The sequence below is a fragment of the Mesoplodon mirus genome (assembly GCF_964341445.2).
Source record: "Mesoplodon mirus genome assembly, chromosome: 15".
NCBI classification, from domain to species: domain Eukaryota; kingdom Metazoa; phylum Chordata; class Mammalia; order Artiodactyla; family Ziphiidae; genus Mesoplodon; species Mesoplodon mirus.
The window spans coordinates 62266819-62292614 of NC_138991.1; the positions used below are offsets into that span (position 1 = coordinate 62266819).

The 25796-nt window shown below is 61.2% G+C and overlaps 2 protein-coding genes across 5 annotated transcripts in view; one reads left to right on the forward strand and one right to left on the reverse strand.

Moving 5' to 3' along the window:
- The window catches only part of LOC309816382 (coronin-7), a 57195-nt gene extending 32819 nt beyond the window's left edge, over positions 1-24376 (forward strand). For 2 of the 4 annotated variants that reach the window (XM_082643814.1, XM_082643816.1), the window contains exons 10-28: positions 16203-16257; positions 16774-16831; positions 16908-17053; positions 17141-17233; positions 17388-17519; positions 18313-18439; positions 18816-18991; positions 19456-19564; positions 19669-19755; positions 19836-19978; positions 20052-20156; positions 20234-20319; positions 21086-21227; positions 21325-21414; positions 22337-22453; positions 22721-22856; positions 23253-23344; positions 23867-23933; positions 24076-24376. In XM_082643814.1, the coding sequence (XP_082499940.1) occupies positions 16203-16257; positions 16774-16831; positions 16908-17053; positions 17141-17233; positions 17388-17519; positions 18313-18439; positions 18816-18991; positions 19456-19564; positions 19669-19755; positions 19836-19978; positions 20052-20156; positions 20234-20319; positions 21086-21227; positions 21325-21414; positions 22337-22453; positions 22721-22856; positions 23253-23344; positions 23867-23933; positions 24076-24248 (2134 nt within the window). In that variant the 3' untranslated portion in view covers positions 24249-24376. Of the gene's footprint in view, positions 1-16202; positions 16258-16773; positions 16832-16907; positions 17054-17140; positions 17234-17387; positions 17520-18312; positions 18440-18815; positions 18992-19455; positions 19565-19668; positions 19756-19835; positions 19979-20051; positions 20157-20233; positions 20320-21085; positions 21228-21324; positions 21415-22336; positions 22454-22720; positions 22857-23252; positions 23345-23866 lie in introns of all 4 variants that reach the window. The other 2 variants (XM_082643817.1, XM_082643815.1) reach the window with 2 other exon arrangements.
- VASN (vasorin) lies at positions 280-11247 on the reverse strand. Its single transcript, XM_082643819.1, has 2 exons — positions 11104-11247; positions 280-2986 (listed from the first exon to the last, which is right to left on the reverse strand). The coding sequence occupies exon 2, from the start codon at positions 2974-2976 to the stop codon at positions 946-948; it is 2031 nt and encodes a 676-aa protein (XP_082499945.1). The 5' UTR covers positions 2977-2986; positions 11104-11247; the 3' UTR covers positions 280-945.
- Positions 24377-25796: the final 1420 nt, after the last annotated feature.

Consider the following 25796-nt stretch of genomic DNA (forward strand, 5'->3'; position numbering starts at 1 on the left):
TGGGAAGGGTAAGGCTGCCCTAACCATTCCTCTGCCTGGAGGTTGAAGTGGCCCCTTTCCTATCCCTGCTCTCTTCTGGTTCCCAGTCTCACTAGGAGGCTGGTCCAGGCACCTCAGTCGAGCAGACACAACCCAGGGCAGGACAGCCTAGGGCATGCTGACTAGGGCCTGGTGCCCACTGGGGAGAGGGGTCCCTGCCCCCAGCTTCCCCACAGAGAGGGCTGTCCCTTTAGACCGACCCTGCGAGCCCCCACCCTCCCTCTGTCCAGCCCAGGTACACTGGGGCCATGCCTGAGAAACATGCTTGTTTCTTTTCATCTTTTATTTTTCTTACAAAAGGCTTTCATATCATCATTTGTCTTACAAAAACCAAAGTCCTTGTCTCTGAGTTTGAAAAACATTTTCCCAGAATAAATGGGAAAGGATGTTTTATAAATATATTTTAAAAAACAAAAGCAAAACTTGTTCCTAAAGCATCTTTCTTTCCAGTTTCTTTTGTTCCTTCACTTTCTGGGGCTGAGGCAGTGTCACCCACCCCATCCCCAGTCCCACTCTCCCTCTGCTCTCTTTTCTGGGGGCTTCCTTCACTGGCCCCCAGAGTCTCCTTGGGGTGGGGAGCTTGGCAGCCCCGGGCCTGTGTTACCAGCACACGGCAGGGCCTGCCCCACCCCAGAGGTTGCATGTTGCAGAAGACGGGGCCGACGCCATCCTCTAGGCACTCGGGCGGCGGGGGGACCTTAGAGGTTATCACCTGGGTCCCAGCTTCTTACAGATGAGGAGACCAAGGTCCAGAGAGGGGCAGGGACTTGCTGTGGTCACACAGCCCCGGTCCTGACGTGTCCTCATCGTACAGATCTGAGAACTTCCTTGATCTGGCAGCAGGAGGGCCCTAGCCAGTCCCAGTGGGGCCAAGAGCCTGGCCCCGGCCATCCATCACTCCCAGGCTTAGATGTAGGGCTTAGCTGGGAGGGGCCCCTGGGGGCCGGGCCCCGAGTAGCCCATGAGCGGCACCTCACACTCAGGCCCGCCAGGCGGGGCCTCCCCACCACCCTCAGTCGCCTTTGGGCCTGGCTCCAAGGGGGCCTTCACCCCCTCCAGCTCCAGGGGCCCGGCCCCTGGCCCCACTTGCCCTTTGCCCTGAGCCACAGCTGCTGCGGCCCGCCCCCGCCGCACACAGAAGGCCGCCCCCACAGCAGCCAGCACGGCCAGGAGCACGGCGGCCAGGGCGGGCGCAATCAGGAGTGGCAGGTTGCCCTCTCGGGCCTGGGTGACTGGGGCGTGGTTGGAGCGGACTGCCGGGGGCGTGCGGGCCTCCCCACAGGCCTCCTCGCTCTCAGGCACCCTCCCGGCCCCCAGGGGCCGGACGCAGATGGAGTAGGTGGCGTTGGGCCGCAGCTGGGTGACCGTGTACTCTGCGAGTGAGGCCGGCAGCCGCAGTGTCACCGGCCGTTTGTCGGGACCCGACAGGTTGCGGTAGGTGAGGCGGAGGCTCCTGAGCTGCACGGTGCTGCCCTGCAGGTAGCGCTGCAGTCCCACCCGCAGGGAGGTGGGGCTGGCGGGCTCAATGCCAAGGGGCAGGGGCTGGGGTGGCCGCATGGTGGCCGGGGCAGGGCTGGGCCTTGGCCCTGGCCTCACCCGGCTCTCACAGTACAGGCCCGTGAAGCCCTCAGGACACAGGCACTCCAGGTGGCCCCGCGCCCCCAGGTGGCAGGTGCCCCCACTGAGGCAGATGGATGCCGGGCAGTCCCGGGGCTGGGGGGCAGGACCCATGGTGGGTGGGGCGGGGGGCGGTCGGCTCAGGGCCTCAGTGGTTGGCTCCGTGGGGCTGAGCCAGGTGGGAGCCATGCTGGAAGGTGGGGCTGTGGGCGCCCACACCGTGGGCCTCATGGTGGGCACCGTGGCCGTGGTGGTGGTGGCCGGGCAGCCAAAGTCGGCGTAGTCAAGGTCCAGGAGCAGCCGGCCGGCATTCTTGGGTGGAAAGTGACAGCGTGTCTCCTCGGGGCTGGCCAGCGCCACACGGCTCTCCCGCACCCAGGGGCCGAACCAGCTCAGGGGGCACACGCAGTTGAAGGGGTTGCGGGCAGCCGCCAGGAGCCGCAGGCGGGGGAAAAGGACTGAGAGCTCGTGCGGCAGGGCCTGCAGGCTCAGGTTACTCAGGTCCAGCTCCTGCAGGGCTGCCAGGCCAGCCAGGTCCTCGGGCCGCAGCTGGGCGATGCGGGTGTTGCCCGCCAGCCGCAGGCGCGTCAAGCCCCGCAGGCCCCGGATGGCGGGCGGCGCGAGCTCCAGCTGGTTGTCGGCCACGTCCAGGTCGTGGAGGTTGCGCAGGCGGCCAAAGAGCCCCTCGTCCAGCCGCTGCAGCCCCAGGCCGGCCAGCCGCAGCGCCTCCACATTGGCGGTGTCCAGGATGCCGGGCTCCAGGGCTGGGAGGCTGTTGTGGCTGAGGTCGAGCAGCAGCAGGCGCGGCAGGTGCAGCGGGGGCAGCGCCCGCAGCTCGTTGTCCTGCAGCTTGAGCTCCAGTAGGTGGTCGAGCGCATCGAAGGCACCAGGCTGGATGTGGCGGATGCGGTTCTTGCCCAGGTAGAGGCGCTCCAGGCGCCGCAGGCCACGGAAGGTCTCGTTGGTGATTTCCCGAAGCCTATTGGCAGTCAGGTCCAGGTTGCTGAGGTTGACCAGTGGCTGGAAGACCCCACCGGGCAGGCTGGCAATCTGGTTCTGTGACAGGTCCAGGAGCTGCAGGCCCGGCAAGCCGGCAAAGCTGCCCGTGTCGAGTGTGGTGATGCCGTTCTCAAAGACGTACAGGCCCACTGTGTCGGGCGGCACATCGAGAGGCACGGTGGTCCCCTGGCGGGCGGTGCAGAAGACTGTCTGTGGCTGGTTGCACTGGCAGCCGGATGGGCAGCCCTGCACCCTGGGCTCCAGGGCCGGCAGCAGCAGCAGCAGCGGCAGGAACAGGGGCGGGGGTGTCTTGGAGCGCATCTTCTGGCCCCTGGGAGCAGAGAGGAAAGCGGGAGACCGTGAGTCAGGGGCCCCAGGGGACAGCCACTCCAGGAAGGACCGGGAAGGGAATTCCCAGCCCCCTTCTCCACTCCCCGCCCCCAAACCCAACAGCATACAGTAGTTATGAGTCAGGTCCCCAGTGCCCTGGCTGGGTTCCTGTCCCTGCCCCGTCACTTCTTCGCTATGTGACTTTGAGCAATCACATGACCTTGTTATGATATCAGTTGCTACTTCCTGCGCTGACACCAGGGTTCGGTGGGCTGATGCACACAGAGAGGGGCCTGGCCCCCCAACACTCAGTGACCACAAATAACCCCCTTCTCCTTAACTCCAGCCCTTTGGCCTCTCTGTGGCTCAGAGAGAACACATGGTCAAAAAACATCAGACTCTGTGCCCTCCCCCTAACCACCCCAAAAATCTCTGCTGAGGTGGACAGGGAAGGAGGGAGAATGGTGGGTTCTGGAGCGGCAGCCCCTCCCGCAGCATCTGGGAGAGACCAGGCAGGCAGGCCGCCGAGCACGTAAATAGAGAAGCTGCCTGCCCTGGGCCACTGGCCGCTGCCGCCGCACTCTTGAGTCCTCCGAGTGAGGAGAGACCACAGCGGGAAGACTTCACGGGGAAACTCTGGGATTGGTGTTTTTCCACTTGTGAAGTCAGACCTGCCTAGGACATGGCCAGCAGGAGAGTTCCCTGGGGAAGCAGAGGAGGGCTGGAGCCCTTGGTAGGTGTCCCCCCTGTGGGAAGGGGGGAGGCAGGGAACCTTGGTCTTCAGATCCCCCATCTCTAAGCCACGATGAAAGAACTAGAGGTGAGGGGCCCCCAGCCTCCCTAGGCTGACCCAGGTCTCAGGTTGGGGGACGTTGGTTGTGTGGTGGCCCTGGAGGCAGTGTCAAGCCTGGAAACGCTCCGCAGATGGGATCCTCTATCATTTCTTGGGAATCCACTCTAGGCCAAGCCCTGAGCAAGAGGAGCAGCAGCCCTTCCCACGTGCCCGTGGCACTGAGCGTCTACGGTCTCCTCGTTTAGTCCCCCAGCAGCCACTCCAGGTGGAAGCTGTTCTCCTCACTCCCAGATGACAGGAGAAGAGGCTCCCGGAGGTGCAGTGACTTGCTGCCTTTGCACTGCCAGGAAATCTGAGCCAGAGCCCAGGTCCTTAACCACGTCCAGGTGTGGCTGGGCCTGCCCTCCTGATGTGGGGCCCAGTCCTGCCCAGGTCAGGGTGGCTCCCCCAGCCGCTCCAGGCTCCCACTCGTAGCTGCAACTGCCCGAGACAGGATAGGGCCACAGCATGGGCCCCCCTTCACTCAGGCTCCTGAGGGGAGCCCGGGGGCCACCCCAGCAGCGGCCCCCATACTCTGGTTCCCTAAAGTCCCTGAGAGGCTGGCATGCCTCCCCTCCAGGTGCCTCCTACTCACACAAGGGCCTTTTGTGCTGGGGCTCAGCCTCCCCTTCCCCCATGCTGGCCAGCCATCCAGCCACACAGGTAGCGTGGCCCCCTACGCAGCCCATGTTCTGCCCAATGCCGTCCATCGGGCTCCCCCTCCCCAGGGATGTGGGCTCCTGGAACGGGAGGTGGAGGAGGGGCAGGTGGTCCCCAGGAGGCCACTATGGTGTTGGGCCAGCTCTGAGTAAAAGCCCGTCACCAGGTTGGGCCTGCCTAGGCCCGGCCCACCTGCAGGGTCCCCTCTGCCCTTCACTAGTTAACATTGGTGACTGCCCTTCAGAGGCCAGCTAGGGAGGCCTTCCCTGACCCCAGCCAGTGCCACCTCCTCTGCTCTCTAGATTCTGCTGTCCCCTCCCTGAGGGGAGGCCCCGTTTTTGCTCCCTGTATCCCAGAGCCCATCTTTGCTGAGTGAATGGCGGAGGAGCATCTTGCACTCAGCCTCAGATGAACCTCAGCCAGAACCCGGGAGGCCTCGTGTGCCCCCAGCCCTGCCGGCGCCGTTCCCAGGGGGCTGTGTATGCCGCACCTGGCCTCCTCCACTGTGGGGACCTGCTCCACCCTCCCTGACTCAGAAGGCGGTGGGTATGGCCTGGCCTCCAGATGTGGGCTGTGAGCGACCCCCACCCCCTCATGCACCTGGGGGGTGAGCTGCCTCCCCCTGAGTTAGCCCTCCTGGTGGGGGTGGCGGGCAGGGTCAGGAAGGGCGCAGCCAGGCTCTGGGGTGGGAGGGGACCTTATACTTGGCCAGCCTGGCCACCCCTACAGCTTCAGCTCCCCTGGGCCTTATAAAAGATCACTAACTTAAAAGCTTACACTCCAGTCAGGCAGCCCTGGTCCAGGGGCACCTGAACTGTGAGGCCACAGAGAGCAGCTTTCTCTCAGTTTCCTCATCTGTCCACCTGGGCATTCCAGAATGGACACCTCCCAGGACTGGGAGCACTTAGCTCCGAGGAGCCAGGCATGTGGTCCTTAGGGGCCTGGGATGCATACTGGGGGGTGTTTCCCATTCTGCATTGAGGAGGGGACCAGCATGGGTTCTGAGCTTCACCTGTAGTCTGCTGGCCCTTTAATCAGTAAAGTCATCATGGGGGAGGGAGGCAGGAACACTGGGGGTCTGTCTGGCCGCAGAGGCAATGTGGGTAAGCTGATGGAGAGTGGGGGTTGGGTCAGAACAAGAGCAGCTGGCATTCTGGGCTGGGGAGACCCCAGTAGGCATCAGCTACCATCCTGTGGAAGCAGTCCACAGGATGCAGGGATGAGTGCCTCTGCTTGAGCCCCATTCCACCCGTCCAGCAAGGAGCTGGCACTGGGGCTTGGGAAAATGGCAAGCTGTGGGCTGTCAGCTCCGGGGGGCTCTGCCACCAAGAACAGATCAGAGAGCCCCCACAGGGGACCCAGAGGGCAATGACTGACTGGAGGGGGCCGGTGACAGGGCAGCAGGAGACCAGCTCTGCCCCTAAATAGCTTCCCAGATCCCTTCTCACCTGTGGGCTTTTGTTCTTAGCAGCCCTGATTCACCTTCTGGAGTTGTTCTGAGCACCCAGTGTTGTGGTTCTGTGTTGTTCTGTTTGTTTTAAATGGGGAAGTTCTTTTAACAAGTTCTGGGTGCGTGCTGGTGTGTGTGTGCATTGGGGGTGGGAGTGTCTCGTTGGGGTCATGGCTGCCCTGGCCCTTGCAATTTCAGCAGCCCTGAAGGACCAGGGGCCTGGGCTTTGATATCTGATCTGCTGACTCGAGGCAGGGAGGTGGGCCCTTTCCCTCTGCAAAGGATGTGGGGAGAGTTCTGGAGGTAGCCCTGGGATTTGAGGGGGGGTGGGTGGAGTGGAGGCAGGAGGGCAGAGTGTCCAGGGCCTCCCCTCCACTTGGACTCGCCTTGGCCTGGCCCCACCACAAGGGCCCTCCAGGGGACAGTGCTGGGATGGGGCTTTGGGGTCTGACTGCCTGCATTCGCAGCCTGGCTGCATGACAGCCTGGCCACAGCCCTTCGCCTCAGTTCCCATCTGTGAAGTGGGGGAGGCTGGGTACAGCGCCTGAGTCTCAGGGCTTGTTTAGTTTGTATTTGGAGGACATTCTAGGTGGTCAGTAAACACTACCTACTGAGGGTGTCACCCATAAAACCTGAGTCTTGCCCTCTGTATGCATGGAGTGAGGATGCCATGGTGTGAGAGGGGCTTCACGCAGATGTAGGCACAGACAGGAGGCCCCCTGGGCCCAGGGTGAGGCCTCTACGCAAAGGCTGCCCTCCATCCTCAGGCGTGGAAGAACAGGAGAAGCTAGAGAGAGCAGCCTGGGGGTGGGAGGAAGGTGCCTTTAGTTCTAGAAGGGGGTGGGGGGAAGTGAGCTGTCCTTTGGCCGGCAGTTCAGCATGTGACGGGGGAGGAGGGGGAGCAGAAGGAGGGGCTCTGTGAGTAAGGACATCATCATTTCAGCTCTCAGGGGGACCCAGAGTGTCCCCACCCACCCCCAAGTGTGGGACACCTGGAGGCACCCACTCATAGGCCCTGGGTCAGGCAGGGACTGGCGAGTGAGTGGAACCTGGGCCTTTGGTTGACCACGTGAGACCTCAGGCGGGAGCATCTCCTGTGCCTGGCCAGTGGGGAACAGGAATGGGCAGACAGAAGCAGGCACACGTCCCTTTCCATACCCGATGCTGCGGAGTGGGTACAGGGGTCTGGGGCTGCAGATCTGACCCCATGGCTCTGGGCCTCTGGCTCCCAGTGCCGGCCCGCCAGGGTGAAGCATTGCCGGCCAGGCCTGGCAACAGCCCAGCCCAGGAGTCTGCCAACCCCCCAGGCAGGCGGGACCATGCCGGCAGCCAGGACAGTTGGCTCCAGTTTCGCTGACGTGTCTGAGGAGGCTCCGGGCCCGGGCTGGGTCCACCAGTCTCCCCATCCCTGGGGAGAAGCAGCCCTTGGCCCAGCAGGTTGGGGTCTCTATCCTGGGCCCTCATGCAAGGGGCCGAGGGGGCTGAGCCTCAGGTTCCTCGGAGATAGCCCTCTTGGGGGGTGGTCCTAGCCCTGCCCTTTGACTGGTGGTGGGGGTACCCACCAGTCTTGGCATCTCTGCTTTGCTTACTCCATCACCACCCCCAGCGGGTTCTACTCACGCTATGGATAAGTCCCGACACTCCACACCACGACCTCATCCGGGCTTCCCTTCCATTTCCCACCTATAGGGCTTCTCGACCCCAGCTGCACATCAGAATCACCAAGAAGCTTTAGAAAGTTCCTAATGCTCACGCCGCACCCTCCCCCGGCCAATTAAATAAGAATTTCTGGGGTGAGACCCAGGCAGAGTTGTGTTTTAGAGAAGCTCCTTGGGTGGGTCTCCTGTATAGCCAGGCCTCAGATCCTGGGGCAGAATATTGCAAAGGGGGATAGTCTGTACGTCAGCCCGTCTCCCTGTCCAGGGAAGAGTCTAGATCCTTGGGCAGGTATGGCCAGCTGGAAGCACCAGAAGAGCAGGAGCTGGACCTCCTCCCGCTTCCCCACTCCGTGGCAGGAGCTGCCTGGCCCCAGATGGGTGTCTTCTGTGGCACTGTGGGTGACTTGACAGCTGCTAGACCTGTCAGCCCAGGGCAGGGAGACCAGTGACTAAGGCCAGTCCCTGGCTCAAGTGAGCCCTCAGGGTGGCAGGACATGCCTTCTCAGTCAGCAGAGGTGCCACTCTGCTGGAAGAGGACACCTGCTGCCCCAGGAGCTATGTGGTGGCTGCGGCCCAACTTGAAATGGGCTGGTCCAGATGCCGCCGTCAGCACGTGCAGTTGTGATGCCACTGGGGCTGGGCTCAGACATGGGGCTTGCTCACCGCCCTGTCCCCACCCAGGGCCAAGCACCCATCAACTAAGGCCCTAACTCTGCAATTAACCCTGAATTTGCCAGAGGAAGACCTTAGTCACCAAGGGAGGCCACCAGCCCCAAGCCGGCTGGGCCCAGGCTGTCTGGGGCCTAGACAGGGTCTGAGAAGGAGGTAGCCCCAGAGGGGTCTTGCCCTTCTCATTCCATCATGCCCAGGGTTCTCGGTTACCCTGCAGCGAAGGAGGCCCTTCCTGGGGCCTGTGAGCTCATCAGTGGGCAGGTGGGGTTGATTAGGGGAGCCACAAGCCTGCCTCTCACCTCTCACTGCTGCCCACCCAGGCCCAGGGCCAGGGGGGCCCCAGTGGCCACCCCAGCCTCAGCCTCTTCTCAGTGCAGGCTAGCTCTCTCCTTCCTCCTTAATTAAATCTCTCAGGCAGCCTCCGAGGAATGTGAGAGCCTTATTGCGTTCCCCGGGAGGAGACGGGTGGGGGCCCTTCCCCACCTTGGAGAAGAACTGGCCCCTCGCCTGTTCCCACCCCCCAATCCTAAGGTGGCCCAAGGGAGTCTGCTCCAGCCTCCTCATACCCAGGGAGGGTGGAATGAGGAAAAGCGGGGGAGGCCGGCGGGTCTGGCCGGCCAGGCGGCCCAGCCAGCTGAGGGAAAGCAATCCGGCTGACTCTGGAATGTGGAAACTGATAAAAGGGAGAAGGCTGAGCCCCCGCCCACCCTCAGCACACCCCTGCCCGCCCCCAAACACAGCCCTGCTCTGGTCACGCGCGCGCAGACACATGCCCACGCCAGACACACGCCCACTGGGCTGTGCTTTGAGACACACACGCACACACACGCCCTCCCCCTTCTCCAAGAACTCTCAAATTCCACAGCAGTGAGGGGAGCTGGTTTTCTTGGCAGTGCGGAGCCTTGGGCTCCCTGGCCCAGGGAGGGGACTCTGAGGGGGGCTCCGGGAGGGATCACTAACCCTGTTAAGTGGCATTGCTGTCCTTCCCATGAGCTCAGGGCCTGCCAGTGGTCAGGGATGCTTCTGTGGGCAGAGGCTCACCCAGCCTTCTCTCTAGCCACCAGGGGAACTGGCTGGCTGGCCTACTGAGGTGGGAGCTGCCTCCAGGGCCCAGCTGAGACCCTGCTGTCCTGATCCCAGGAGCTGCTACCCACTTAAAAGCCCCCACAAGGATTCAACTCTCTTTACCTGGGACTTGTCCTAGCTTACCCAGGACTGTAGTGGAGGTGTCAGGAATGGGAGCCAGGAGCTGGACGCATCCCCTGCCCAGGGTATCTCCCTGGGGGCATTTGCCAGAGGGGGCTGCCTGGGGAGAGCACTGGTCTGGGTACTTTGAGGGGCTTCTCATGTTGAACCCCTCCTCCTCCATGTCCAGGGTCTGGAGAGAGTGGTGCCATTCCAGCAAATGCCCTGGGACATCAGCCCCCGCCTGCCCACTGGTCCCAGGTAGTTGTTTCACTGAAACATGAGGCCAGGGGAGGTGGAGACAGGCAGTGCCCGGGCCCCCAGCCTGGCACGCGTGTGCTCATCCTCCCTCCCTGGGCCCGGGAGAGGCCAGATAATGGTCTGGAGGGAATCCAGCTGGGCTGCTCATTACCAGAGCCCTCTTCCTGCCTCTGACACTCTGTTTACAGAAGCTCCAGGGGCTGATTCCCCTGGGAGAAGACAGCAAACTCAGGGGACTACTCTCCCATCCCCCACACTGCCTGCCTTAGCCCTATTGGGTCTTGCCAACAGCTGGGCCCATACTGGATGTCATGGCCCACTGGGCCTGCTGACCCCACTTGGAGGTCACCCGCCCAGCCACCCCTCTTTGCCCCCAATGCCCAAAGTCCAGCCTAGTGGGAAGGGACCTTGAGACTTAGTTCAGTTCCCCAGCCCTAGAAGCTCTTGGTCTGGGGTGGCGGCTCTGGGTCCTGGTGCCACGCTCCAGAGCCTCACCTGCCCTTGGTGCAGAGGCAAGCAGAGGGGCCCTCAAGGCCACTTCCTCCTTCCCACCTTTCACACTCCAGCCCTTGGCCCCAGCGGGAGAGGTAGTCAGCTACCCTGGTGTGGTAATCGTTAACAAATGGGGGTGAGGCAGAATGGCTGGCACCAATCAGCTGGCCTGCCAGTGACCACAGGGGACCTCGGCAGCCCTCAGGCTGCAGTGCTGCCAGCCCAGGGACACAAAAGACTAGGCTGGCTCCAGGCCATTGGGTTCACAGCCTGAGCAAAGCCCCTTCCCTGGCAGGGGCAGAGATGGGGCACCCTGATACCTGGAGTACAACCCAGTCAGCCAAGGTCCATACCCCATTTCAAGGGCTGCATGCCTGTGGGCCCCTTGCTCTGCCCTGAGTGACAGAGCCCTCAGGACGGACCCCAGGCCGTCGATCTGCACAGGGGGACAGGGGTTAGGGGTATTCATGCCCAGAACCAGTGTCACTCCAGGAGGTAAAAGTAACCGAAGGCTGTGGCTTGGCCATCCCCTCAAAGGGGTTTGTTTCATAAAACTGGTCATGCCGGAGGGCCCAGCCGTGGGAGGAGGGAGGGGGTGTTTATTTTGTCTGCTTGCAGCCCCGCGGGCCGGTGAGCCGCGTACTCGCGCGTGCGCGCACCCCGGCCGTGGAGCTGTCGGAGCCCGATGACTGCCAGATAAGGGGGCGGGCCGGGGGCGCACGGTGCCCGCCCGCCTCCGTCCCCGAGTTGATCCAGGTGATCGTGCAGGACTGGGGGCCGCGTGCCCGCCCTGAGTGCGTGTGCGCGCGGCGAAGGTCGGTGGGGGGGGGTCCGCGCGCGTGATCGGCGCGTGTGCACAGCCCGTCCCCTGTTCCCGCCCGCAGACCCCCAGCCCGGTAGACACTCACCGGGCGGCAGCGGCGGCGGCGGCGGGAGCCGGGCGGGACGGGCCGCGGCCTCAGTGCTTCCTGGCCCGGAGGCCGGAGGGGTCCTGGGTCCTGAGGTCTTAAGGTGCCGAGGCAGCCGCGTCCGTGCCTCCCCGCCCCAAGGCTCGGGCTGCGGAGTCGGCTCGCGGGAGGCGGGTTCCGTCTTAAGAGTCTGGGGGTGGGGCCGCCATGGGCGGGGGGCGTGACTATTCCCTATTGGCCGAGGCGGGGCCGGCGGAGACCCGCCTCCCCTCTCTGCTGAAAGGGTCATTCGGCCAAGCAGCCTGGTCCTCACCCCGCCAACTCCCGACCAGGTGGGCAAGAGAGACCTTGCTTGGTTCTGTTGGGAGTCAGGAGTCCCGCGGTCTAGTCTGGTCTGCCACTACTTTGTAATATGACCCTGGCAGATCCTTTTTTCCCTGTGAAAAAGCAAGCGAATAATGAGTGAGACCAAGCATCCCAAACCTGGATGCCTGTGACATACCAGGCAGGTGATAAAAACTCGAGGAACGGACCCCAGAGCCTGTGGAGACCTGGGGAGGGGAGACTCAGCCGCTATGACCTGTCCCAGTCTGCCAGAGCTTCAGGTTTTTCAGAAGACACTGGAAATCTGGATTTTTTATGTGAAATCTCTCCACGTTGTTGTTGGTAGCTAATCCCAACTTCAGAAACTCCTGGGTAGGCCACACACACAGATCCCTTCTGAGAACCTCATAAGTACAACCTCTAATGCCAAATCTGAGTCCTGGGGTCGTTTTGCTGTGAGCACCTCTGGATCACTTTCCCCATGTCTTAGATGAAGGGAGCGACACCCAGGAAGGGGACGTGATAGACTACCCACAGTTACTGGCAGCTTCAAGGCCAGAATGTGCTGGGGGGTGCTGGGCTGAAATGTGAGGTTGGGCCTCACTGTCAGTAGGTGGGGCCTGGGTGCTGCTGACAGTGGCCCTTAATGGGGCAGAAGGGGCGGGTGCCAAGGGCTGGGCTAGTCCAGAAAAATCCCCTGCCTTGGAGGATTCCAGGAAAACACTCTGCCCTCCTCCCCCTCTGCACTTGTGGTCAGAGTCATGCCTCAGAGCCTTTGGGGACCCAGCTCAGCTCCTAACTTTCAGCCGGCTCCAGGACACCCGCCACCCCGTCCAGCCCAGCCCACAGTCAGGGCTTGGCTGGGCCAGCTCAAATCTCGGGGGGCCTGAAGGCTTATCCCAGCAGGCTGGGCCACACCAACTTGCAGGGGTGGGGGGGTTGCATGGTGTTTGAAGGACTGGATCACCTCCAGAAGGCAGGATAGCCTCTGTGTCCAGTCTCTAACAGGGCTAAGCAGGGTCCAGGTGCAACGGTTACCTCCCAGACTTTCCTTCTCAGCTTTTCGCCTCCGCAGGACCTCTCCCCAACACGGCCCCCTTTCAGGATGAGTAGAGGTCTGCACCCCATGCTTTTGTTGTTATATGTGGATGTGGAGTGTGCTTTGCACATCTCTAAACGTCCGTTCCTAGGCCAGTGCAGGCCCTCAGGTGTGTTTCATTTGGCTCCTGTGGGACTTTTTAAAACTTTGAAGCCATTGCCAACATTGAAAAATCCAGTAGTTTCACATTAAAATGGGACTTCCCAGCTTGCCTTGAGTGGGAACTCTCGGTCAAAGCTGAGCAGCAGCTGCCCCCTGTGACCAAGGCCCAGACTCACAGGTGGCCCCAGTCCCCACCAAGCCTAGTTGTCTCACACCAGGCTGCTGCACTCCTTCAGTTTCCTGAACCATTTGAGTTTGCGGTCAGCTCAGACTGTCCCTATGCCTCTGCCCTTGGGCCCTGTGTCCCCTAAGGCCCTCAGGAGACCCCAGCCTGACTCTCCTCCAGGAACAGGACTTCCTGACAGATCCTGAATCTTCTCGCCTCTGTGGCCATTTCTTGCTGATAGTGAGATCCCACCTGCCTAAAGGATCCATCCCCAGCCCCAGTCCTAAGTCTGGACTCACACAGGCCATGCTCCCATCCACCTGGAGGTTCAAGGACAGCTTCCAGGAGGCCCCCCTCCCCAGTATGTCCGTCCATCCTGTCCTCATTTGGCTTCAAGGCACCACCTGCCTTAGAACCTGGTTCTAAGGGAGCAAGGGAGTGGGGGGCAGGGTTTGGTTCAAGGGGGTCCCCACTGCCCAGCCTGGGTGACAAGAACAGGGGACCTGTTCTGCTTTGGACCAGTGCCAGTGCCAGGATGTTTAGGTGGTGGGTCTGAGTGGGAGAGATGGGCTGGCAGGGAGAACCAGAGGAGGGCTCTTGAAACTGCATTTCCTGGCAGGCTCACCGTGGTACTTCCTGTGTTATTTGCAGCAATATTGGGAAAGCTGATGGGAGTATCAGGGGGTAACCCCTCCCCCACGTGATCCACTTGATACCACCATGGTTCTGCAGCTTCTGGGACTTGGGCTCAGGGGTAGGTGGCAGGTCTGGGCTCTAGACCTTCTGTGGCTTTGAGTCTGGAGCAGACCCCTAGATCTGGGTCAAAGCCTTTCCCAGTGGCAGGCCCAGATGCCAGCCCTCCCCCATTGCCATGGCAGCAGGAGAGGTGCCCGTGCCAGCTTTCACCCCCTCTGGCCCTATGCCAGGCTGGAGCTTGGTTCTGCATTCCAGACCCAGACCTAGCTTGGCTCTCTTTACAAGGCCTGGGGTCAGGCCCGTGCCAGCTGTTGGCCAACTCTTGGGGCTGGGTGCCATGACCCCATTTCCTGGACTGCGCTGTGGTGGGCAGGATGCTCCTGCCTGCCGGAGCTTCTCAGGTAGCTCTGCCTGAGGCGAAGAAGACTGGCCTGACCTGTCAGAGAAGCCAGCCCTGCCCTCCTTGACTTCCTGCGCCCCCCCCCGCCCCCGTCCTAGCACCTGAGTCATTGGGCCAGCCAGCTGGGGCTGATGGGGCAGGGACACAGGGGTGCCAGGTCAAGCCTCTTAAAGAGGTTGGTTTAGAGTATAGGTGAGCCATTGATGCCAGGGTGGAAACTGCAGGCCGATTCCCCATTTCTTGTCAAAGCAACAGCAGGGTGATGAGAGTCCCCGCCCAGCATACTTGCTCTTAGACTCTTGTTTTCCTTCCTCCTGCCTGTCTCCACACGGTGACCTCTGCTCAGCACAAATCTCATCCTGTCATTTGCTTCTTTATTGCTTATCCGATGGAGGGAGGCAGAACCTTCCTCCTGATGTACTAGGCCCTGCTCTGTGTGGCCTCTACCCACCCCATCCTGAGCCTCAGCCCTTCACCCTTACTGCCCAGACCACCAGCCATGTCGTTCTACTCCCTGTTCCGCAAACAGGCTGTGCACCTGCCTGCCACAGGGCCTTTGCATATGCTGCCCTTTCTGCCTGGAATTCTCTCCCCTTGACGTGGTTGATTTCTCTTTAACCTTTGGGTCATAGAGAATGCCCACTCACCTGTGGCCAGCCAGAGTCAGGCCCTTCTGCTCTCTGCTGTGTGTCCTCAGAGAACTTTTCTTTCATGCGTTTGTCTGTGGAATTATGTCTGCCTCTCACCCAGGCCATGAGCTTTTGAGGACAGAGGTGGGGTCTGCTGCACCCACCTTTGGTCACACCTGCCGGCCCAGCTGAGGGCTGGGCGCAGACCAGCTCACCAAGGGAATGATTGTGGATGAACTAGTGGGTGAGTGAAAGTCCTGTTAGAACTCTGGAAGGGACTTACGTCTGGCCCCACTGGATCCAGCGTCAGTGTGGGGGACACCCAAGGTCACACGACCACGTTGTCCCCCTGCCCCCCTCTCCCCCCACAGCAGGCAGTGATCAGACCAGGTCAAGAGGGCAGTTCTGAGCCCAGCTCACCCTGCTGAGCCCAAGGTAATTAGAGGCTGTGTTACTCACAGGTGACCAGCCCAAGGCACTCCAGGAAGCTATGGAGCCACCCAGGGACCCACCCAGCTTCCCAGTCCACTCTGTGGCTCCCTTCCAGCAGGGTGGGGAGGGGTGGTGGGCAGCTGGCCGGACAGGGGAGGGGGTGGGCTGGACCGTTTGTTGCCTGGGTGAGGGATGGAGGCAGCTGCCACAGCTGGGCGACCTCTGACTGCTGGGACCACAGTGAGGAGGACGGGGTTCCATTTGAGGATGAGTGTCTGCATTGAGGTGGGGGTCCAGGCCCATGGGTCCCCAGGAATGTGAGAGCAGGACCAGAAAACCAGGAGCAGGAAGCAGAAACAGATGAAGACACCAGTCTGAGTTCTCCTGGGTGCCCCACATCCAGGAGACTCTGGGCCTGGAAAACAGCAGTCAGGGCTGGGGGCTGCAAAGCGGCCCTGCAGGGCCTGGGAGGGGAAGAGGAGTGGTAAATCTCTGGAGAGCAACAGGCTGTTGGCCGAGACAGGCAACACAGAGCAGCAGGGGCTCTGGGGGCTTCCAGCCTCTGCCCCCCACCCAGGGCCCCACCTGGGGGACAGAGAAGAGGGAGGCCAGGGAAGCACGGCAGGAAGGAGCCCCTGCTCCTGGCCCCTGGCTCAGGCTTGGGCACTGGGGCTCAGAGATGGTGCCTAGGGGAGTTCTGAGTCTCTAGGACAGCATCAAGGCCCAGGAGCAGGGGTGACTGAGGAGAGGGCCCCTAAGCCTGGGTCCTGGAGCACCCAGGCCGACTGTGCCGGGTGGAGATGGAGGGGGTCCCCAGCTCCAGCACCCCTCTCACCTTCCCGGGCCTAGTGTTTAGGCTGGTGGAGGTGAGACCAGGGACAGAATGTATGTCGGGGGGCTTCCTGGAGCTGCTGAGCGTGGGAAGAGATCAGGACTGAGGTGCAGAAAGAGGGGACAGCTCCCCTGTGCCCAGGCCCAGCACAGTCCTGGGGTGAAGCAGCTGGGCAGACGGAGGACCTGGAAAAGAAAGGCTGGGACGTGGGGATGTGCTCAGCATGTCGGGAGCACAGGGAGAGGAGGTGGAGGGTCCCTGGGGACCAGGCTGGATGCAACTGGAGGGGCTGCATCACTCCTGGCCACTGTTGTGCTTGGCCTAAGCCCCGATCTAGAGTCACAATGCTCTCAGCCCTTCCCCTGCCCCTTGGCCACAATGACTGGCCGTATCCCTACGACAGGCCGTCTCTCCCCCAGGTCTCTGATGCCCCTGCTGGATCCAGACTCCAGGCTCCTGGTCCTGGCGGGAAAGGTGAGGAGAAGCTCAAGCCCCCACCCATGTCGGCTGGTGCCCTCATTCGCCAGACCTGGCCCCAACCTTTGACCTGGCCAGCCAACTGGGAGAGTGGAGAGTGCAGGATGCTATTCACCCCGGAAAGGAGGAGCTAGAACAGTGCTGCCCAGACTCCACCCCTGTCAGGGGCTCCAGGCACACAGGGCTCCAAGTCTCCATTCCATGCAGTTGGGGTCACTCCCTAGAACGTCAGCTTCGTGAAGACAAGGCTGAGAATAGAGCAGAGTCAGCACGCAGCAGGCACTTTGTCCTACTGAACGTATACCCCTGGTGCTCACTCCGTGCTCCGTGATGATGAACAGGCGAGGCAGAGTCTACCAAGGGCTCAGCCCAGCGCACATCAGCGCCCTGTAGACGTTGGCCGTGGCTCTGTGACTCCGTCCTTGGGGAGGGACGGGGCGGCTGGAGCTAGAGCCGGGCAGCCCAGGCCACCAGCACAGTCAGCGAGCAGCGCTCGGGTGGGGATCGTTTCAGGGCGAGAGTCAGCTGTACTGCTACGAGGTGGCCCCCGAGCAGCCGGCACTGAGCCCAGGTAAGCCCTGCTCCCCGCCCTGTGCCCCCTCCCCTCCCTGACCCACTCTGACTGTCCTCCACGGTGTCCCTGATAGTGACCCAGTGCCTCCTGGAGAGCGTGCTGCAGGGGGTGGCCCTCATGCCCCGGCGAGCACTGGCCGTCATGGGCTGCGAGGTGCTTCGCGTCCTGCAGCTGAGCAACACAGCCATCGTGCCCATCAGCTACCACGTGCCCCGCAAGGTGAGGGGGTCCTGCGTGAGGGACTGGGAGGGCCTGGGGGAGCCTGGGGGACTTGACCTCACTGCCCGTGTGCTTGTGTGCCACCAGGCTGTGGAGTTCCACGAGGACCTGTTCCCGGACACTGCAGGCTGTGTGCCCGCCTCCGACCCCCATGCCTGGTGGGCTGGTAGCAACCAGCAGGTAGGGCCAAGGCCTGGCTGACTGCTCCTGGCCTGCATCACCAGCAGCAGCCGCGTCCGTGGCACATGGTCCACCTGAGCACTAACTCTGCTGCCTGGTGTTCGCTATCCCCACCCCAAGCCCTCCTGCCTCACCTGCCGGCCTCTACCCACAGGTGCAGAGGGTCAGCCTCCACCCAGCCTGCCGACCCCACCCCAGCTTCACTTCCCATCTGGTGCCCCCTGCAGAGCCCACCCCGGAAGAGGCCCAGCCTGCAGAGACACCTGTGGGTGATGCGGACCCCAGCGTGAGTATCAGCATAGCCCACGTGGCTTCCCCGTTGCAATGCTGCAACAGGGGCCCCAGGTCAGGGCAGGAGTGTGTGGCCTGCCCGATGGTCTCAGAAATGCAAGAAGCATAAATGAAGAACCTCTGTGTTCTCAAAATTGAGCAAACACTTAGAAAGTGAGACTTTCATATAAAATCTGGATTTCTAGCTTCTCTTGAAAGATCTTTTTTTAAAATTTTTATTATTTTTTTATTTTTTGGCTACGTTGAGTCTTCCGTTGCTGTGCGCAGGCTTTCTCTAGTTGCAGCAAGCGGGGGCTACTCTTCGTTGTGGTACAAGGGCTTCTCATTGCAGTGGCTTCTCTTGTTGCGGAGCACGGGCTCTAGGCACCTGGGCTTCAGTAGTTGTGGCTCGCGGGCTCTAGAGCGCAGGCTCAGTAGTTGTGGCGCACGGGCTTAGTTGCTCCGCGGCATGTGGGATCTTCCCAGACCAGGGGCTCGAACCCGTGTCCCCTGCATTGGCAGGCGGATTCTTAACCACTGTGCCACCAGGGAAGCCCCTCTTGAAAGATCTTGACCATTCTGGGCCCACCTTCCCAGGAGCAGCAGCTGCTACCTGCTGTCCCATGTGCTAACGCTCAGCTCACCCCATGTTACCTCCTGCCCATCAGTGATTGCGTCCCCACCCCACATCCCACGGTGGGGCTTCCTGCCTACCCCAGTGTCCCAAAGTGATGACCCCGGCATCCCCTCTCTCTTTGGCTGACCACCCGCCTGACGGGGCTGCTGGCTGACCGGAGCTTCTCCCCCAGGAGGGCTTCTCCTCCCCTCCCAGCTTGCTGACCTCGCCCTCCACGCCCTCCAGCCTGGGGCCCTCGCTCTCCAGCACCAGCGGCATCAGCACCAGTCCCAGCCAGAGGTCCCTGCAAAGCCTGCTGGGTAAGTGCCTCAGCGCGGGGCTAACGCCCTACCACGGGAGCCCTGTCCACCCCCGCCCCAGCCACCCTCCTCTGCACCCCGGTCCTGCCTCCCCCCACAGTCCCGCCTCCCCTCCTGGAAGAGTCACTTCTTTGCGGGATGAAGAGAGTCTCACCTGTAAGAGGGTGGCCTAAACGTTCCGAGATCCCTCGAGTCTCGTTCTGGGCGAGTTGTGTTGGCTGGACTGGCAGAGACCTGGGCACACAGCCTGCACGGTCCTATGCTGAGGGGAGCAGGCAGCCCGGACTCCGGACTGGCCTGGGTCCTCCTGCGGGACAGTGTGGGGCAGGCAGGGCACCCTCACCTCACGTGGCTCCGTGTCCCTGCTGCCCGCCAGGCCCCAGTTCCAAGTTCCGGCACGCTCAGGGCACCGTCCTGCACCGAGACAGCCACATCACCAACCTCAAGGGGCTCAACCTCACCACGCCTGGCGAGAGCGACGGCTTCTGTGCCAACCGGCAGCGTGTGGCCATGCCCCTGCTCAGCAGTGGTGGGCAGGTGGCCGTGCTCGAGGTGAGGGGCCCCACCCTGCTGCGCTGTTCCCATGTCCCTGCAGGATGCTGAGGTGCCCACACCAGCTCACATTCTCTAAGCACAAACCAAGTGCCCAGCATCCCATGCGGTGTGTGGGGGGTGCTACTCTTATCCCCATTTTACAGATGAAAGCAGTGAGGCACAGAGATGCCTGGTCACACGCTGTGTAAGTGGTGGAGCTGGGAATTGAACCCAGGCCACCTGAGCCCCAAGCCTGAGCTCTTTCCGCCACTCCATGCTGCCTCCCTCACTTTCTGGGGCCTCATGGTTGGCACTTGGGGCTCAGAGTGCAAGGTGGCTGAGGCAGAGAGCTTGGGCCACCTGGTGGTGCATCATCAGCTGCAGAGGGTGTGGGCCCAGGCACGCTGCTTGCCCTGCAGCCCTGGGGACCGGACTCTCCTGCATATTACTGATGGGCCTCGGGGTGGGGGCACCTCCCACAGCTGCGGAAGCCCGGCCGTCTGCCCGACACAGCACTGCCCACGCTGCAGAATGGGGCAGCTGTGACCGATCTGGCCTGGGACCCCTTTGATCCCCACCACCTCGCTGTGGGTAAGGAGGCTGGGCACTGGGCTTGAGGGAGGGTCCCAGGGTCCTCAATGGGAACAGAGAAGGGGGGCCTTGGGTCAGCAGTGATGAGCCTGTGCTCTCCACAGCTGGGGAGGATGCCAGGATCCGGCTGTGGCGGGTGCCCCCAGAAGGCCTTGAGGAGGTGCTCACCATGCCCGAGGCCGTGCTCACAGGTCAGGGGGGCCTGGGTGGGGGCCGGGGGGTGGGCGGTGGCTCCTGAGGGGCTCAGCGTCACCCCATGCCTCGCCTCCAGGCCACACGGAGAAGATCTATTCTCTGCGCTTCCACCCGCTGGCAGCTGACACGCTGGCCTCCTCTTCCTACGACCTTACCATTCGGATCTGGGACCTTAAGGCTGGAGCAGAGCGGCTGAGGCTGCAGGGCCACCGGGATCAGGTAGGACAGCTTTGGGGGCAGGCGCCCAGCCACAGGGCAAGAGGCTGCTGCTCACGTCCCCACCTGCCCCCAGATCTTTGGCCTGGCCTGGAGTCCTGATGGGCGGCAGCTGGCCACTGTCTGCAAGGATGGGCACTTGCGGATCTACGAGCCCCGGGGTAGCCCTGAGCCCCTGCAGGTGAGCAGGAGGGGCTGGGGGCGGCCCTCAGACCTGGTGGGGGTCCCAGCTGGGCCTCATGTACTATATCCCAACAGGAAGGCCCAGGGCCTGAGGGGGCCCGTGGAGCCCGCATTGTCTGGGTGTGTGATGGTCGCTGTCTCCTGGTGTCTGGCTTTGACAGGTGAGAACTCTGGGACCACTATTCCCATCCCCAGACTTCAGCAGCCACCTGTGCCCCCTCCCCCAGATACACATACACCTGTCAGGCATGCAGAAGCTGTCCCCAACTCTCATTTATTGGACAGATGGATGGATGGATGGATAGATGGATGGGTGCATGGGTGGATTGATGGGAGGGAAGGAGATGGGGAGGAATGAATCAACTAGGGGCCCAGAGGGCTGAAAGCCATCCCTGATGCAGAGCCCATATCTTGTGGGGATCAGACAAAGCACACAAAACACAGAACCAAGCCTCCTGGAGAGGTCCAAGGGATGGGCATTTGGTGCTCTGGAGGAAGGATCAGGGAGGGCCTCCTAAGAGAAGTATCATCTGAACTGGGGCACAAAGGGGCTGGTAAACACAGACCCGGAGGAGAGGGCATTCACCTCTGGGTGGAGCGGCCCAGAAGGTGACCAGCCTGGCTGGAACAGAATGTGGGGAGAAAAGTCCAGACTTAGTAGCCACAGTGGCCATGGGACAGGAGTGTGCTGAGGAGGGGCAGAGGGGGCAGAGGTCCGGGAGGAGGCGGGGCGGCAGGTTAGAAAGCTATTGTATTAGGCCAGGCCAGTGGTTCTGAGGCTGGGTTAGGAAGGAGGATGGGCAAAGGCCTCTCCTCCCACCCCGAGGCCCTCAGGCCTCCAGCCCCACAAGATCGGGGGCCTTGCTGGAGTCCTTGCCATGCCCCAGGCCCCTCCAGCTCTGAGGACCTGATTCTGCCCCCCTGCAGCCGAAGTGAGCGCCAGCTACTCCTGTACTCGGCTGAGGCCCTGACCAGTGGCCCCTTGGCAGTGCTGGGGCTGGATGTGGCTCCCTCGACCCTGCTGCCCAGCTATGACCCAGATACCCGCCTGGTGTTGCTCACGGGCAAGGTGGGCTGGGGTGTACAGGCGGGGGCTTTGGGCAGGTGAGAGGAGGTGGGGGGAAAGGCAGCTAATGCTGGCCACCTCACTGTTGCCATCCCCCCAGGGCGACACCCGTGTGTTCCTGTATGAGCTGCTCCCCGAGGCCCCCTTCTTCCTGGAGTGCAACAGCTTCACATCACCTGACCCCCACAAGGTGAGCCCTCGCACACGCACACACTCCCTGGTCCTCCTTCCGTAGGTGGGACCATGGGCTACCCGCCCTCTCGTGGCCATGTGCAGGACTGCAGGGGCCTGTGGGGCCCTTGAGTCACCGGGCCAGGCGGGGTGTGCCCAGCAGCCTCGGGAACTGGTTTGGTTTTGTTTTTTTTTTTAAACTTATTTATTTTTGGCTGTGTTGGGTCTTCGTTTCTGTGCGTGGGCTTTCTCTAGTTGCGGCCAGCGGGGGCCACTCTTCATCGTGGAGCGCGGGGCTCTCACTGTCGCGGCCTCTCATTGCGGAGCACAGGCTCCAGACGCGCAGGCTCAGTAGTTGTGGCACACGGGCCTAGTTGCTCCGTGGCATGTGGGATCTTCCCAGACCAGGGCTCGAGCCTGTGTCCCCTGCATTGGCAGGCAGATTCTCAACCACTGCGCCACCAGGGAAGCCCGGGAACTGGTTTTTAAACTCAACCATTGTTAAAAATTAAAATATGTAAGTTTAAGTTTTATGAACCCACAAATAAGTTACAGTAAAGACCAAGGCAATAGATACTTAATTTATCACTTCCTAATTATTTTACTTGACTTTACTATTATTTGTACTGTTGAGATTATTTACATCTGTGGGCCCTGTCTGGCAGAAATACTGTATCATGGGCTGCTACTGCACATCCCTTCCCAAATCTGCATTCACCAGGTCATGTTAGTAGTGTGAAATTGATATGGTGGGAGTTTTCACACCATGGAAATAGGCAAATGCTACAAACCCGGGCACTTTCCCTCCAGAGAGCTAGTTGTTAAATATCACACCACTCTCCAGGGATAGGCCTTGGTCCTGATGGTCCTAAGTGAGGGGGCCCAGGTGCTCAGTGTGAGCTCTGGACTCCAGCCCCAGCTCAACTCCCCTGCCGCCCCAGGGCTTCATTCTCCTGCCCAAGACCGAGTGTGACGTGCGGGAGGTGGAGTTTGCCCGATGCCTGCGACTTCGCCAGACCTCCCTGGAGCCTGTCACCTTCCGGCTGCCCCGAGTCAGGGTGAGGTTGGGGGCCCAGCATGCCAATGCCCAGCACCCCCTGCCTGGCCCCTGTCAGAGGCTTTGGGGCCTGACTGGTCTTGTCACCAAACTGCCCCACTCACTGCTCTTTGGGGCACCTGTTCCCCTTACTCTGCTGATGTTCTGAAACTTGCAGAAACCTCAGATTGGGGTCCTGGGTCTTGCCATGCCCCCCTCCCAATGGATGCCTGTGTGCCCTAGGCCTCTGGTCAGTACCTCAGGGCAGCCCCTTCCTCCCTCCCTGCAGAAAGAATTCTTCCAGGATGACGTGTTCCCAGACACGGCTGTGAGCTGGGAGCCGGTGCTCAGCGCTGAGGCCTGGCTGGGAGGCGCTAACGGGCAGCCCCGGCTTCTTAGCCTGCAGCCCCCTGACATGACCCCAGGTAGGATGAGGGACTGGGCTGGGGGGGCAGGTAGGAAGCAGGAGAGTGGGTGGGGGTTGGAGAAAGGGGCAGAAGGCCCAAGTCCGAACCGCCATCCCTGCTGGCAATCAGAAACCTCTAGTGCTCCCAGGGATGGGGTGGTTGCTCTTCGGACTTGGTCTCTGAGCCCCTGGAGGGCAGGGCCCAGTGTCTGTGTTTCCATCACAAGCTCTCCACCCCCAACACACATGCGCACGTGCACACAGCCTGGTGCCGAGGGCAGGCCTTGTGAAACGAAGCGCCACCTCTGGACTCTCTGCCATGGAATCCCCTAGGGGCTGGTACCAAGCAGTTAGGCCAGGAGGCCCCACCAAAGGGGCTCTCTGCTGCCTGATGCTTGTTGCTGTCCCACCCCAGTGAGCCAGGCCCCCCGTGAAGGCCTTGCCCGGCGGGCCCCATCCTTAGCACTCTACCTGGAAGAGAAGTCGAATCAGCAGAAGAAGGAAGAGGTAGGCATGGAAGAGGGCTGGCCGCTGGGGTCACAGGGTCCTGGCTGCTCCTGGTGACTGCCCTTCAGTTCTCTAGTCCAACCCAGGTTGGGCGAGGAGCGAGTGTCACCCACTTGTCAGTTGGACAGGGAAAACCTTCCAAAGCCCTGAAGCTGACTGCTGCCGCCCCCAGGGCACAGGGCCCAGGAAGCCAGGGAAGGGTGGAAAGAGGCCCCACTCTAGCCTGGCCCAACCCAACCAGACCCAAGTGCGCTGGGGACCCTGGTGCATATTTGAGCGTCTGAGGCTATATGTGGAGACAGCTGCCCTGTGACTCTTACGTTCCGTGTTACAGTCTGTCTGTCTCTGGCTCCCCCATCTGTCAAGGTATCTTTTTCAATGAAAACCATCAACTTTGTCAGGGCTCTAATGAAAATGATTCTCCCACAACCTTGAACCTTGGGGTTCCAGCCTTGGGATCTGACATTCTTGGGGTCAGAAGCCCTGTTCCCTTCCCACCTCTTCTCCCGTCCCCTCTCCCAGCTGCTGAGTGCCATGGTGGCAAAGCTGGGGAACCGGGTGGACCCGCTCCCACAGGACTCCTTCGAAGGTGTGGATGAGGACGAGTGGGTGAGTGGACGAGTGGGCCCTGCTGCCTGTCCCATCTCTCCCCGACTCACGCCTGCCGCATGCGCCACCCCCCTCCCCCAGGCCCTCTCAACTCCCTCCCACTTCTTGGTTTATCTCCCCAGGACTAGCCTGCCCACCAGCCACCTCTAGCCTCACCTGCCACTGCCGCCTCCTTGAACCAGCTGGTGCCCCTGCACACCTCACGTCTCACCCTCAAACTGGAAGCCACCTCTTGGCCGGGGCACACCTCACCCCAGAAGGCCTGGCTTCCTTTGGATCTTGGGCATTTCCGTAGCCTCTGGGTCCTGCTGCAACCCCCATGGATTGTTCGCATCTCTGCATTTTCTGGGACCAGCTGCTTCTCCTCAGCTGCCTGCTAGCATGTGGAGCCAGGGGCATGGGGGTGGGGTGGGCGTGAGGGCTCAGTGGCATGTCCCTGGGCAGCCGCTGGGCTCCCTGTCCCCTCTACTCTGACCTGGGCTGGTCCCAGCTTGGGCTGGCTTCGCCCAGCACCTTCAATTATCACATGCCGTCCTATCTTGCCTGCTGCTCCAGTTCTGGTCAAGGGCCTAGGGGGCTGGCCCCCCACCAGGCCGTTTGGAGCAGCACCAGCCTCAGGGGCCTGGGACCAGTAGCCTTGCTCCCCAAACTTGAAGCCAGGAGGAATGGGCATCACTGAGCTGATAGCCCAATGAAGGGGGTGTGAGCCCCGCAGGGACTAGCCTACACGTACCCTGGATGTTTTTAGCAATTAAACTTTTCTAAGCTGGCCACCTCTCGTGCCGCTGTGGTCTCTGGCTGGCTAGAAGGGGAAGGGGACAGGAGTATGGGTGAGGTCGGGTTGGCCCTGGGCTCCCACTTGTCCCAGGCCTGACTCTGCTCCTGCTGGGAATTCATTCATTCATCCAACACGCTAGTATCTGGCAGGGCTCTGGATGGCAGCTCCTGTAATGAACGGGAGAGACATGGCTTCTCAAGGCACTTAGTATAGTCTTAGTAGGCCGGGGTGAGCCGGACCATGTGCAAGTTCACAAATAGACAGTGCAAGGAGGGCTGTGGAGTAGATAAACTACGTGAAAGGGAGCCACGGGGAGACTGTGGTCAGGGTCTGAGAAGCGACGTTTAAGCTGAGAGCTAAGACCTGAAGGCCACAAAGGCATGGAGAGAGCCCTGGGGAGAACGTTTCAGACAAAAGGAAGGGCAGCCAGGGTGCTGAGAGAATAAAGAATTTGGAGAGTTGGAGGAAAGGAAAGAAGGGTAGTGGTCCAGAACATAGTAGGAGGCAGCCCGACTCTCATTGACTCAACAAACGTTTGTTGAGTGTCTTCCATGTGCCAGCCACTCTTCCAGGTGCTGATGCCCAAGAGTGGAGGAAAGAGATCAAAGTCCTGCCCTCCAGGAATCCACATTCTAGTGGGAGGGAACAGATAATAAACATAAAGATGAATGAATGGTATAATTTGATAGAATGTGGTAAGAGCTTCAGGAAAAAATAGGGATCAAGAATAGAGGTTTATGGGTCTTCCCTGGTGGTCCAGTGGTTGACTCCAGGCTTCCACTGCAGGGGGCACTGGTTTGACCCCTGGTGGGGAAAATAAGATCCTGCATGTCACATGACGTGGACAAAAAAAAAAAAAAAAAAAAGGTTTAAACCAAATACAAGGGCCTTCCCTGGTGGCGCAGTGGTTAAGAATCTGCCTGCCAATGCAGGGGACATGGATTCAAGCCCTGGTCTGGGAAGATCTCACATGTGTGGAGCAACAAAGCTCATGTGCCACAACTGCTGAGCCTGTGCTCTGGAGCCCATGCTCTGCAACAAGAGAAGCCACCGCAGTGAGAAGCC